The sequence below is a fragment of the Staurois parvus genome, unplaced genomic scaffold (genome assembly GCF_062004578.1).
Source record: "Staurois parvus isolate SC_StPar_1 unplaced genomic scaffold, SC_StPar_1.0 ptg000525l, whole genome shotgun sequence".
NCBI classification, from domain to species: Eukaryota; Metazoa; Chordata; class Amphibia; order Anura; family Ranidae; genus Staurois; species Staurois parvus.
Genome location: NW_028318321.1, coordinates 7,919,069 through 7,931,421, shown reverse-complemented (window position 1 = coordinate 7,931,421; position 12,353 = coordinate 7,919,069). Strand labels below are relative to the sequence as shown.

The following is a 12,353-nucleotide window of genomic DNA, read 5'->3' as shown; positions in this document are numbered from 1 at the left end:
AACAGAAAAGAGATATCTCTGTATGGAGGGGTTGAAACATTTACCAAGAGAAGTACATATTTTATGTAATCACTCTGTCTTACCAATAATAAGATTACTGTAATAGAAATTAGAAAATAGAAAAATGTTACCAGCAAAAAGGGCAATGTTAGCCAGAAGCCTGGCAGCCTGCCGTAAACCTAAAATATATCTCTAGGCAAAAGCTTTGTTTTTTACATTTTGGAGTGGAAAGGGTTAGACTGTGAATTGGGTTTTTATTGCTTGTAGCTATTATCACTGATGAGAAATCCAAAATTTGAGGAATGCCCCCAGAATAAAAGGTGAGGGAAATCTTCCACTGGAGACACCTGTTCTGGTGACAACTGTCTAAAGCTGGGCATATACTAGTATACAGTCAGGGCCATAAATATTGGGACATCGACACAATTCTAACATTTTTGGCTCTATACACCACCACAATGGATTTGAAATGAAACGAACAAGATGTGCTTTAACTGCACACTGTCAGCTTTAATTTGAGGGTATTTACATCCAAATCAGGTGAACGGTGTAGGAATTACAACAGTTTGCATATGTGCCTCCCACTTGTTAAGGGACCAAAAGTAATGGGACAATTAGCTTCTCAGCTGTTCCATGGCCAGGTGTGTGTTATTCCCTCATTATCCCAATTACAATGAGCAGATAAAAGGTCCAGAGTTCATTTCAAGTGTGCTATTTGCATTTGGAATCTGTTGCTGTCAACTCTCAAGATGAGATCCAAAGAGCTGTCACTATCAGTGAAGCAAGCCATCATTAGGCTGAAGAAAAAAAAAACCCATCAGAGAGATAGCAAAAGCATTAGGCGTGGCCATAACAACTGTTTGGAACATTCTTAAAAAGAAGGAACGCACCGGTGAGCTCAGCAACACCAAAAGACACGGAAGACCACAGAAAACAACTGTGGTGGATGACCGAAGAATTCTTTCCCTGGTGAAGAAAACACCCTTCACAACAGTTGGCCAGATCAAGAACACTCTCCAGGAGGTAGGTGTATGTGTGTCAAAGTCAACAATCAAGAGAAGACTTCACCAGAGTGAATACAGAGGGTTCACCACAAGATGTAAACCATTGGTGAGCCTCAAAAACAGAAAGGCCAGATTAAAGTTTGCCAAACGACATCTAAAAAAACCTTCACAGTTCTGGAACAACATCCTATGGACAGATGAGACCAAGATCAACTTGTACCAGAGTGATGGGAAGAGAAGAGTATGGAGAAGGAAAGGAACTGCTCATGATCCTAAGCATACCACCTCATCAGTGAAGCATGGTGGTGGTAGTGTCATGGCGTGGGCATGTATGGCTGCCAATGGAACTGGTTCTCTTGTACTTATTGATGATGTGACTGCTGACAAAAGCAGCAGGATGAATTCTGAAGTGTTTCGGGCAATATTATCTGCTCATATTCAGCCAAATGCTTCAGAACTCATTGGACGCCGCTTCACAGTGCAGATGGACAATGACCCAAAGCATACTGCAAAAGCAACCAAAGAGTTTTTTAAGGGAAAGAAGTGGAATGTCATGCAATGGCCAAGTCAATCACCTGACCTGAATCTGATTGAGCATGCATTTCACTTGCTGAAGACAAAACTGAAGGGAAAATGCCCCAAGAACAAGCAGGAACTGAAGATAGTTGCAGTAGAGGCCTGGCAGAGCATCACCAGGGATGAAACCCAGCGTCTGGTGATGTCTATGCATTCCAGACTTCAGGCTGTAATTGACTGCAAAGGATTTGCAACCAAGTATTAAAAAGTGAAAGTTTGATTTATGATTATCATTCTGTCCCATTACTTTTGGTCCCTTAACAAGTGGGAGGCACATATGCAAATTGTTGTAATTCCTACACCGTTCACCTGATTTGGATGTAAATACCCTCAAATTAAAGCTGACAGTCTGCAGTTAAAGCACATCTTGTTCGTTTCATTTCATATCCATTGTGGTGGTGTATAGAGCCAAAAATGTTAGCATTGTGTCGATGTCCCAATATTTATGGACCTGACTGTATTTTCAAACAAAAGTTTGTATGAAAATTTTCTGTGCAGTTGACAACTTAATGAACATTGTTCAAAAGTACTTCAAGATGTTGTTTCTTTTTAACTTTTGATTTTGGAATTAATGTAATTTCCCACATTGTTAGAATTTTGTTCAAGAAAAAAAATTCCATCCTTTTCCTTTGAATTTTTTTGTCACTGTGGTCGAATATGAGCATCAATCTCCACTAACCATTAGAAGATCAAAAGAACGTTTTTAAAACAAAAAGTTTCAAATTAAATTCTACTAGTGTATGACCAGCTTCACTTTTTTTTTTTTTAATAAAATCCAGCTCTCCTATGCACCAATATACTATTAGTGTACCTCAGTTGCAAAATAATTCAAGCTCTCTTTGATCTGGAGAGCAAGGCATTACCTTAGCCCTTGGTAAATTTCTTAGAAGGCTTTTTCAATTCCTGCAGTGTAGACAGAGGACAGAGGAGCCAGTAGGACCCCAAAAGCAGATTACCAGCTGATTAGCACACACATCCTGCACTGACCTCTATAGTACACACCCTTCAACTATTTTTTCACAGCATCCCCGGGATCTCTCCCCAGGTGCATTTGCAAGGCTACCCCAGCGTCCCTTCAGATGGGCTCAGGCCGCATGCAGCCCACTGGACACCCCTGATGTAATGCAAGGCTCCTGTTTAATTGGATATAGAGTGATTGGATATATGCTGTGTCCTCTTATTATATACACTGCTCAAAAAAATTAAAGGAACACTTTGAAAACACATCAGATCTCAATGGGGAAAAATATCATGCTGGATATCTATACTGATATGGACTGGGTAATGTGATAGGAATGTAAGGATACCCCATCGTTTGATGGAAATGAAAATTATCAACCTACAGAGGACTGAATTCAAAGACACCCCAAAAATCAGTGCATTCCATTTTGCTGAAATTTCGTTGCAGCAACTTAAATTGGTCTTCAGTAGTTTGTATGGCCCCACGTGCTTGTATGCGTGCCTGACAATGTCGGAGCATGCTCCTAATGAGAGGACAGATGGTGTCCGGGGGTATTTCCTCCCAGATCTGGACCAGGGCATCACTGAGCTCCTGGACAGTCTGAGCTGCAACCTGGTGGCATCGGATGGATGGAAACATGATATCCCAGAGGTGTTCTATTGGATTTAGGTCAGGCGAGCGTGGGGGCCATTCAATGGTATAAATTCCTTCATCCTCCAAAAACTGCCTGCATACTCTCACCTCATGAGGTCGGCATTGTTGTGCACCAGAAACCCAGGACCCACTGCACCAGTGTAGGGTCTGACAATGGGTCCAAGGATTTCATCCCGATACCTAATGGCAATCAGAGGTGCCATTGTCTAGCCTGTACAGCAGTGGTTCTCAACCTTCCTAATGCCACGACCCTTTAATACAGTTCCTCATGTTGTGGTGACCACCAAAATTATTTTTGTTGCTACTTCAGAACTGTAATTTTGCTACTATTATGAATCATAATGTAAATATCTGATATGCAGGATGTATTTTCAAAAGTTCCTTCTGTGATTGTACGAGAACATTTTTGTGCCTGTCCCTTTGGATATTTTCGGCGGTTTCATTTTGCGCCCTGGTCAATCCACTGAAGGAATTTGATGGGAACGGAAGTTAATCTGATTGCCAATTGGATCTGATAGTAAAATTAAAGTGTGTATGGCCAGTATTCCCCCCCTCCCCCCCAGGGATATCAGCCCTCTCCCACACCAAGTCGTCTGTCCTGAGGCTCCTTGTATGACCCCGGAAAGTTTGGGATTGCTTGTCGCTGTGTACTTCCCTCTAGCGGGCCATGTGCCCCAGTGCCAGCCCTCGTACAAGTGCTATGAGGAGAAGCCTCCGTGGGAGGTGAGCGGCTGTAGGGCACACGCTCTGTGGGTAACCAGATCCCCCCTCCCTGGGGACAAAGAGGGGCCCGGCTCACATCTATTCCGCTGTTGTGAGCAGCTGCCTGCCCAGGGAAACATGCAGCAGGTGCAAGGGCAGCCAATGGGTAGCAGCAGGGCACCTCCGACCCGCCCCTTGCAGGGGAGGAGCCTCCAGCCTGCCCGGCCGCTCACAACGCACAGGGAAGAGAGAGCGGGCCAGTCAGTGCGCTGGTGTTCAGCGTGAGAGGCTCGCAGCAAGCCGGGATTGCGGGACACCCTGCCGAGCCCCTCCGGCTGCCCTCACCACTACCTCATAGAGTCTATCTGCATGTGGGCGGACCCACCTGGAGAAGGATAGAGGAGCGGTGTCTCGGTTCCTAAGACCATCAGAAATTTGTGTTTTGCAATGGTCTTAGGTGAGCCCTGTGAAAGGGCCGTTTGACCCCCAAAGGGGTCGCGACCCACAGATTGAGAACTGCTGCTGTAGAGGTCTGTGCATTCCTTCATGGATATGCCTCCTCAGACCATCACTGACCCACCACCAAAACAGTCATGCTGAATGATGTTACAGACAGAATAACGTTCTCCATGGCTTCTCCAGACCCTTTCATGTCTGTCACATGTGCTCAGGGTGAACCTGCTCTCATCTGTGAAAAGCACAGGGCACCAGTGACGTACCTGCCAATTCTGGTGTTCAATGGCAAATGCCAATCGAGCTCTATGGTGCTGGGCAGTGAGCACAGGGCCCACCAGAGAACGTCGGGCCCTTAGGCCACCCTCATGAAGTCTGTTTCTGATTATTTGGTCAGAGACATTTACACCAGTGGCCTGCTGGAGGTCATTTTGTAGGGCTCTGGCAGGGCTCATCCTGTTTCTCCTTGCACAAAGGAGCAGATACCGGTCCTGCTGATGGGTTAAGGACCTTCTACGGCCATGTCCAGCTCTCCTAGAGTAACTGCCTGTCTCCTGGAATCTCCTCCATGCTCTTGAGACCGTGCTGGTAGATACAGCAAACCTTCTGGCAATGGCAGGTATTGATGTGCCATCCTGGAGGAGTTGGGCTGCCTGTGCAACCTCTGTAGGGTCCAGGTATCGCCTCATGCCACCAGTAGTGACACTGACCCTAGCCAAATGCAAAACTAGTGAAAAATAGTAAAAAAGATGAGTAGGGAAACAAAAATGTCAAAACAAAAATGTCAGTGGCCTCCACCTGTAAAACCATTCATGTTTTGGGAGCTGTCTCATTGTTCTAGTGCACCTGTTGTTAATTTCATTAACACCAAAGCAGCTGAAACTGATTAACAACCCCTCTGCTACTTAACTGGCCAGATCAATATCCCAGGAGTTTCAATGACTTCATTCTATAATCTGATTAAAAAGTGTTCCTTTAATTTTTTTGAGCAGTGTAGTTTTGGTAAATCTAAAGGAGATTGTACAATCATATTGTATAGTGTATTGCCAAAATTATACACCTAAAATTAACTAGTTGCCCTTTCAGTGTTAGTAATTGTTAACACATTTTGTCACATGAAAAACGCGTGACAAATGCAGCAAAACGCACCGTACAAATGAGCAACTCGCATCACGCAAAAAAGTCCCATGAGCTACTTTGCCATGTGTAAAATCAACGGTATGCCCTTTGTGTGTCACTGGAAAAACAAGCCAAAAAAACCTACAAAACAAAGTTTTGGCTATTCATACACTATGAGCACTATAAGTGTAGATGGCAAGCACTTCTGGATCACAGAACTCAGTAGGCCTTCAAAAAGGTGCCCATAGCAACTAAACAGATGCTTACATTTTGAGGTCAGAAGATGAAAGAACATGAGTAGTTGCTCTAGACAACAGAGAGTGCTACATTCCCTCTTAGATTGTAAGCTCCAAGGAGCAGGGCCCTCCTAACCCTCTTGTATTGAACTGTATTGTTGCTGTATTGTCTCCCGTTATATTGTAAAGCGCTGAGCAAACTGTTGGCACAATATAAATCCTGTATAATAATAATAATGGGGCTTTGTGTAGATGAGGGTGTAGTACACTGATAATACTGATCATACAATACACAGTACACACACCCAGCACCACTACATAGAGAGACAATAAAACAAAATGACAGAAGAATGCTGGGGGGTCAGATTGTCCCTGGTGTCAGTCTGTACATCAGTGGTGAGGGCAGTAATATCACAGCGACTGGTATGACTAGCTTGGTGTTCAATCGCTGTAGAATACACCAATATTATATCAATAAAGAGCCCATTGACATCTGTGCGTTCCCAGAATGCATGAATAAAAAGCATTGTACGTGCAGTGCCATTCCTTGTTAATGACTCCCCAAATGCAGCTAGTGTTTTGTCACTTGGCAAAATGTGCGGTTAAAAAAATGCTCTAAGCTCAATGCCCATAAAGGTATAGAAGCCTATATTGGCACGCCTGTTCCGCGTAGTGAATGCGAATAGGTTGCCTTATGCGTGTCTCATGAACATACGTAAAAAAGGTACATTTGCACAGATGTGAATGGGGCAAAACACAATCTGCTGCAATGTGTAATCATTGTATTAAGGCAGCCTATCCATTATGAATGAGCTGCCAACTCACCACAATAGATGAAAAACCTGCATGACCCTTTTTCAAAGCACAGCACACCACAATACACAGTATACACGTTGTGGTGCGTTTCGTGAAGAATGACCAAGGATATAGGCCTCATTCACACTGACACTCCTGTGTCTACATGTTCTAAATACAGAGAAGTCATCTGGGAAAAAGAAACAACTTTTTTTTAAATTTTCACATCTGCGTTTAGATATTATTGCTTAAAGCGGAACTAAAGTCCCAATGCTTACCTGTCCAATGCACCTGCATCAGCACAGTCTTCTGAGTGCTGGTTTTAGGGCCTGTTCATTGGCCAGTAGGGAATGATGTCATTCCTGTGTATGTGCAGAAGGTCGTCATCCCAGCACTTGGAGACCGGCCTGGTACTGTAAGCTGAGCTGCGCATGCACAGCTCAGTTTACAGTGCTGGAGGAGATGGTGAGCAGGCAGGTAGGGCATGTTTCTTCTGCAATAAAAGCAGTTTTCTTGCAGTGAGGCTTCAGTTCCACTTTTAGGGCTTGTTTTACCTTGACGCAGTCAAGCATGTTTTTAATATGAATGCACATACCAGAAAAATGAATGTAGTTCAATGAGCCTAGTTTACAGCATTGCAGAGCTTTCATGTGTCGGCATGGTTCACCTTTACCAAACAACTGCCTACAAAGCTAAGAGACATATGTAGGAAAAAACAAGCTGTGCAGCTCAGATCAAAGTTAAAGTAGAACTATAGGCAACATTTTTTTCCTTTTTGGATAGAGTAAGGGGAGGGTTATAACCCCTGTCAGATTTACATACACCATCTATGTCTCATTGGGGAGATTTCCCTTCACTTCCTGTCCCATAGCCAAACCGGAAGAAGAAATCCCTGCAAATTAAGCTCACCAGAACTAGTGTCCCCATTGGACGATTTCTCCTCTCTTACTTTTCTGGAGACAACCCAAAACATGGGATTTTCTTTTACTTTTAATGATAATGATAAACAGGACAAATAGAGAGAGCAAATCTCCCTAACGGGGGCACTGACAGCAATAAAACCTGATAGGGGTTCTAATGCCTCTCCACTCTATCCAAAACTAAAAAAAATGTTTTGCCCTTCATTATACTTTAAATAAAGTCCTTGCTATTGGAGTAGGCCATTTACGTACCTCCTGTAGCCTGACTGAAAAACTCCCTGAGATAGCATCATCCTGTTCTGCACTCTTACTAGGATGTTACTAAGAAATTCCCAGCCGTTACTGTTTACCTCCACCATTACACTAGTGAGCTCTTTCACTGACGCAAACCCCCTCACATGCTCTTTCTCTCCTCCTATGCAGTGAGCTTATTGTTGGAGATCTCGCTCCTATGATGGTGGAGGTGATCAGTAACAGCTGGGAGTCTCTTAGTAACATCCTAGCAACAGTGCAGGACGGGATGATGCCACCTCTGGGAGTCTCTTAGTAACATTCTAGCAACAGTGCAGGATGGGATGATGCCACCTTTGGGAGTCTCTTAGTAACATCCTAGCAACAGTGCAGGATGGGATGATGCCACCTCTGGGAGTCTCTTAGCCATCTGTTAGCTACTTTTACACTGCTCTGTCACAAAATATGTGTTTTTTGACACATTTTATATTAATTTCCAACGTGCCTTCTGGTTGCCTGCACCTGTTAAAAATGGACATGTGACTAAAAAAAAAATTGTGTTTTTATGTGTTTTTGATGCATTTTTGCCACGTTTTCAATTAATTTCAAAGAAGAGCTGCGTTTTTGGTGCAGTTTTGAAAACTATCAAGCATGCAGGACTTTTCAAAACGCACCACACCTGGTGTGAAGAGTCCAAAAGGATTTAAAGGAAAACAATGTTCTTGCAAGGTAAAACGCAGGAACAATGCATCAGTGTGAAGGGGCCCTTAGTCATCTAGAGATTATTATTATTATTATTATACAGGATTTATATAGCGCCAACAGTTTGCTCAGCACTTTACAATATAACGGGAGACAATACAGCAACAATACAGTTCAATACAAGAGGGTTAGGAGGGCCCTGCTCCTCGGAGCTTACAATCTAGAGATGACCTGTAGACACAGGATGGACAGTGCCAGTGTGAATGAGGCCCTGGTGTGCGGACTGTATGACCTGTTCACTCCTATGTGTTGCGGTGCCGGCCTTCTTTAGAGGTAACATGGGATTGCAATGGGATACATAAAAAATACATACAAATAAATCCCAATAAGTGAAGATGATGACACACAAGTGGGACCTTGGCCTAAAATGCATGTGTGCGTTGTGTGTGCGCACATGTGCGTTGTGTGTGTGCATGTGTGCGTGCATGTGTGCGTGCATGTGTGCGTTGTGTGTGTGCACGTGTGCGTTGTGTTGGTGGTGTGATGTGTTGTTACAGAGCATTACATTGTTTACTTTTTAACTTTACTGAAATGTTCCAAATGACAGGTCATTCCACTGTATGTGGTGAAGCATGTTGCGGCACTGTGCTGCGGTGACATGCGGTGCGGTGAGTTGCAGTGTGTAGGGCTGGTTCCCACCAGAATGTGGTACAGGAGAATGTATTTCCATGAGCATTCCCCACACCATACAGGAACGCGCTGCCCTTGGAAGATGCACGCAGCTGCCATTACTTGTTAACCCTTTTTCTGCCAGGTCTGTACACCGTACAGCGGGGGGGTTTACACGCAGCCATCAGGATTGCATACAAAACTGACAGGCCGACTCCTGCCTCTCAGGTGGAAGAGGTCAGGTGGCTCCTCTGCTGCTGATCGCTTCCACAGCCCCCCAGGTTACGCTGTGTCCCCCTGCGGGCTCACTCCCATGCAACTGAGCACCGCTTGCCCATCTGCAGGCCCAGGGAGAGCCATGGCGGGTGCTGGCATGTGGAGGGGAGAGAGGATGTCCATGATGTCACTTCCGGGTCACGGCTGTCACTTTCCTGGCTAGCTGGGGAAAGATGTATTGCAATGCGGTTTCAATACATCTAATGGATCACAGAGGAGACCCTGGATGTCTCAATAAAGAGAACCTGTCCCCTAAAATCATCACATAGGGGACTTTGTGTCCCCTATGTGATGAAATTAAAAACAAATAAAGTTACATCCAAGCACATAACATCCCCCCCCCCCACATATACGCACGTATGAATGTAAACGCACACGTCGGGGTGCCTACTTGTGAAAATGTTGATTGCAATACACGTTACACACATACAAATTGCAACTTATGGGTGTCAAACTGGCGGCCCTCCAGCTGTTGTGAAACTATGGGTGTCTGCTTTCAGATAATATATAACGGTTGGGGGTTTGTGTAATCTGCAGGCCTAAAATTATTTTTTAAATTCCCTCCTAGATTGTAAGCTCCAAGGAGCAGGGCCCTCCTAACCCTCTTGTATTGAACTGTATTGTTGCTGTATTGTCTCCCGTTATATTGTAAAGCGCTGAGCAAACTGTTGGCGCTATATAAATCCTGTATAATAATAATAATAATAATTGTGTGCAAAAACGGCTCTGGCAGTGAAAGGGTTAATGGCGCCCCAAGCGCATCCAGCAAACATGGCACATTTGCGGCCACCAAACCGTACGGTACCGCAGTATGATGTGGTTTGGTGAGGCGCAATTTTTAAAAGCGGCCTATTGAAATGAAATGTCTGTCACAAGCAGAACGCGTGCGTCCTCCCAGTGTGATCTGAGGAGGACACAGGTGTACGGATGAGGCGTGGACGGGACCTCAGGGCAGGCTAGGGACCCTCAGCACCATGGCACTGGTGAGACTGCAAGTCCCATCATCCCTCGGCAGTCCAGTCTGTGAGCTCAGTCCTGCAATGCCTCCTGGGATTTGTAGTTCTCCAACATCTGGGTGATGAGGCTCCGCCCCTGGGTGGGGTATGGGCAGACACCTCTGGGAAAAGAAATAAAAATACTGGAATGTGTTCAATGACAGGTGGACCACAGAGCTTACAATCTAAAGGTGTCAGCACAGCGCCAGTCAATGACAGCTCCTCCTGTGACATCGATAATAACAAGCCGTGTCCTCCATACATCATCACCAGGAGGACTACAAGTCCCAGCAATGACCAAATTCTCCGATCATCTCTACGGCCTACCGCCCACTGACAGCAGGAGAGGACAGGGGAGAGGAAAGGGGAGCGGACACCGATCACAGCCCCCTCCCCTCCCCACTGATGTACAACAACCGGGGTCACCGGGACCCATCAGATCCGGGGGGGACAAAGGAGGAAATCCGCACCTGAGGACACCCCGCCCTCCTCCCGGCATCTTACCGCAGGGTGGGCCCCACACATGCCGTGTCTGTGCTCTCGATCTCCTGCAGGATCCTCTCATGCTCGGGGACACTCTCCAGGCTCTCGCCCTCCGCCATCTTGCTGGGATCCGGGTGGCCCGGGCCGGGGACAGGCGGCTGGTACAGCGGGGAAGGGAGAGCGATACCGGCCACGGGGCACTAGAGGGCGCTCTGGGGACATCCCGCTATTCCCAGTGCAGGAAACAACAATACAGGTGATACCCGGAGAGGAGGAGGAGGGGGGCACCGGGCGACACAGAGGAGACTCGAGGAGGGGGGCACCGGGAGACACGGGAGAGACTGGAGGAGGGGGCACCGGGCGACACGGGGAGACTCGAGGAGGGTAGCACCGGGCGACACAGAGGAGACCTGAGGGGGGGGGGGGACACACCGGGCGACAGGGGAGACCCGGGGAGGAGGAAGCACCGGGCGACACAGGAGAGACTCGAGGAGGGGGGCACAGAGGATACCTGAGGGGGGGGGGGCACCGGGCGACACAGGGGAGACCCGGGGAGGAGGGAGGCACAGCACGGGGGAGACCGTGGGGTACCGGAGGAAGGGGGGCAGAGCACACCTGAGGGTGGGATACCGAGAAGGAGGAGGGGCAGAGCACGGAGGATACCGGTGGGGGGGACACCAGAGAGGGGGTGACACGCTGACCTTGGGTGCCATCCCATCATCCCAAACCTAACACTTCATCTCTCCTTCACCCCCCACCTCAACTACCTCTCCCCATCCTCAGCCTTCACCTCACCCCCACTTCAGCATTCCACACAAAACAACACAAAAGTGGACGTAAACTGTTGGCGGTATATAAATCCTGTATAATAATAATGTCATTTATATATATACACACAGGGGTTAGACAAACAATGGAAGCACTACATGATCTGCAGGTGTGAAAGTGACCACATGTTTCACATTGAAAGCAGAAGTGATGTTACATTTTTTTGTTCCCGCTGTGTGATGAGACACCTAGCTAACAGGTGGAAAGCCTCACTTTCATCATTCGCTGTGTACGCTGCTAGTAATTCGTAGTCATGTCAGCGCTTACTGACCTTCACAAAGGGCGAATTGTTAATGCCCGCTTAGCTTGTTCCTCTGGGACTGAAGTTGCCAGTTTATTTTTCGTGGCGTGAGGTACAGTATCAAAGGTTATGACGGCATATACAGTTTCCAGGAAAAAGTCGTCTGATAGGCATAAGCACGGTCGACATGGTCAACAGACTGAAAAAGACAAAAAGGACATTGCAGGATTGTGACCCAGAATAAGAAAAGAACTGCTGCAAATGTGGCTGCAGAGCTCAGTCACATGAAGACTTCGCCCCGTGAAGACTGAGACTGAGCTCTGCGGTCATTTTTGCAGCAGTTGTTTTCTTATTCCGGGTCATAATGTCACCCCCACACATCACCGATTTTTTTCATTAAAAAACTTCATTTTCATATAACATACATGAAAAACAAGTTACTTTACCCGGGGTACATTCCACCCAGCACTGCGACGCATCAACACCAGGGGCGGACTGAGCATTTGGA

At 46.3% G+C, this 12,353-nt stretch overlaps 1 protein-coding gene across 4 annotated transcripts in view; it reads right to left on the bottom strand.

Annotated features, from left to right (window-relative positions):
- The window catches only part of EXOC6 (exocyst complex component 6), a 314,975-nt gene extending 303,942 nt beyond the window's left edge, over nucleotides 1-11,033 (bottom strand). For 3 of the 4 annotated variants that reach the window (XM_089690302.1, XM_089690303.1, XM_089690305.1), the window contains exon 1: nucleotides 10,798-11,033. In XM_089690302.1, the coding sequence (XP_089546428.1) occupies nucleotides 10,798-10,895 (98 nt within the window). In that variant the 5' untranslated portion in view covers nucleotides 10,896-11,033. The remainder of the gene's footprint in view (nucleotides 1-10,797) is intronic. The other variant, XM_089690304.1, reaches the window with a different exon arrangement.
- Nucleotides 11,034-12,353: the final 1,320 nt, after the last annotated feature.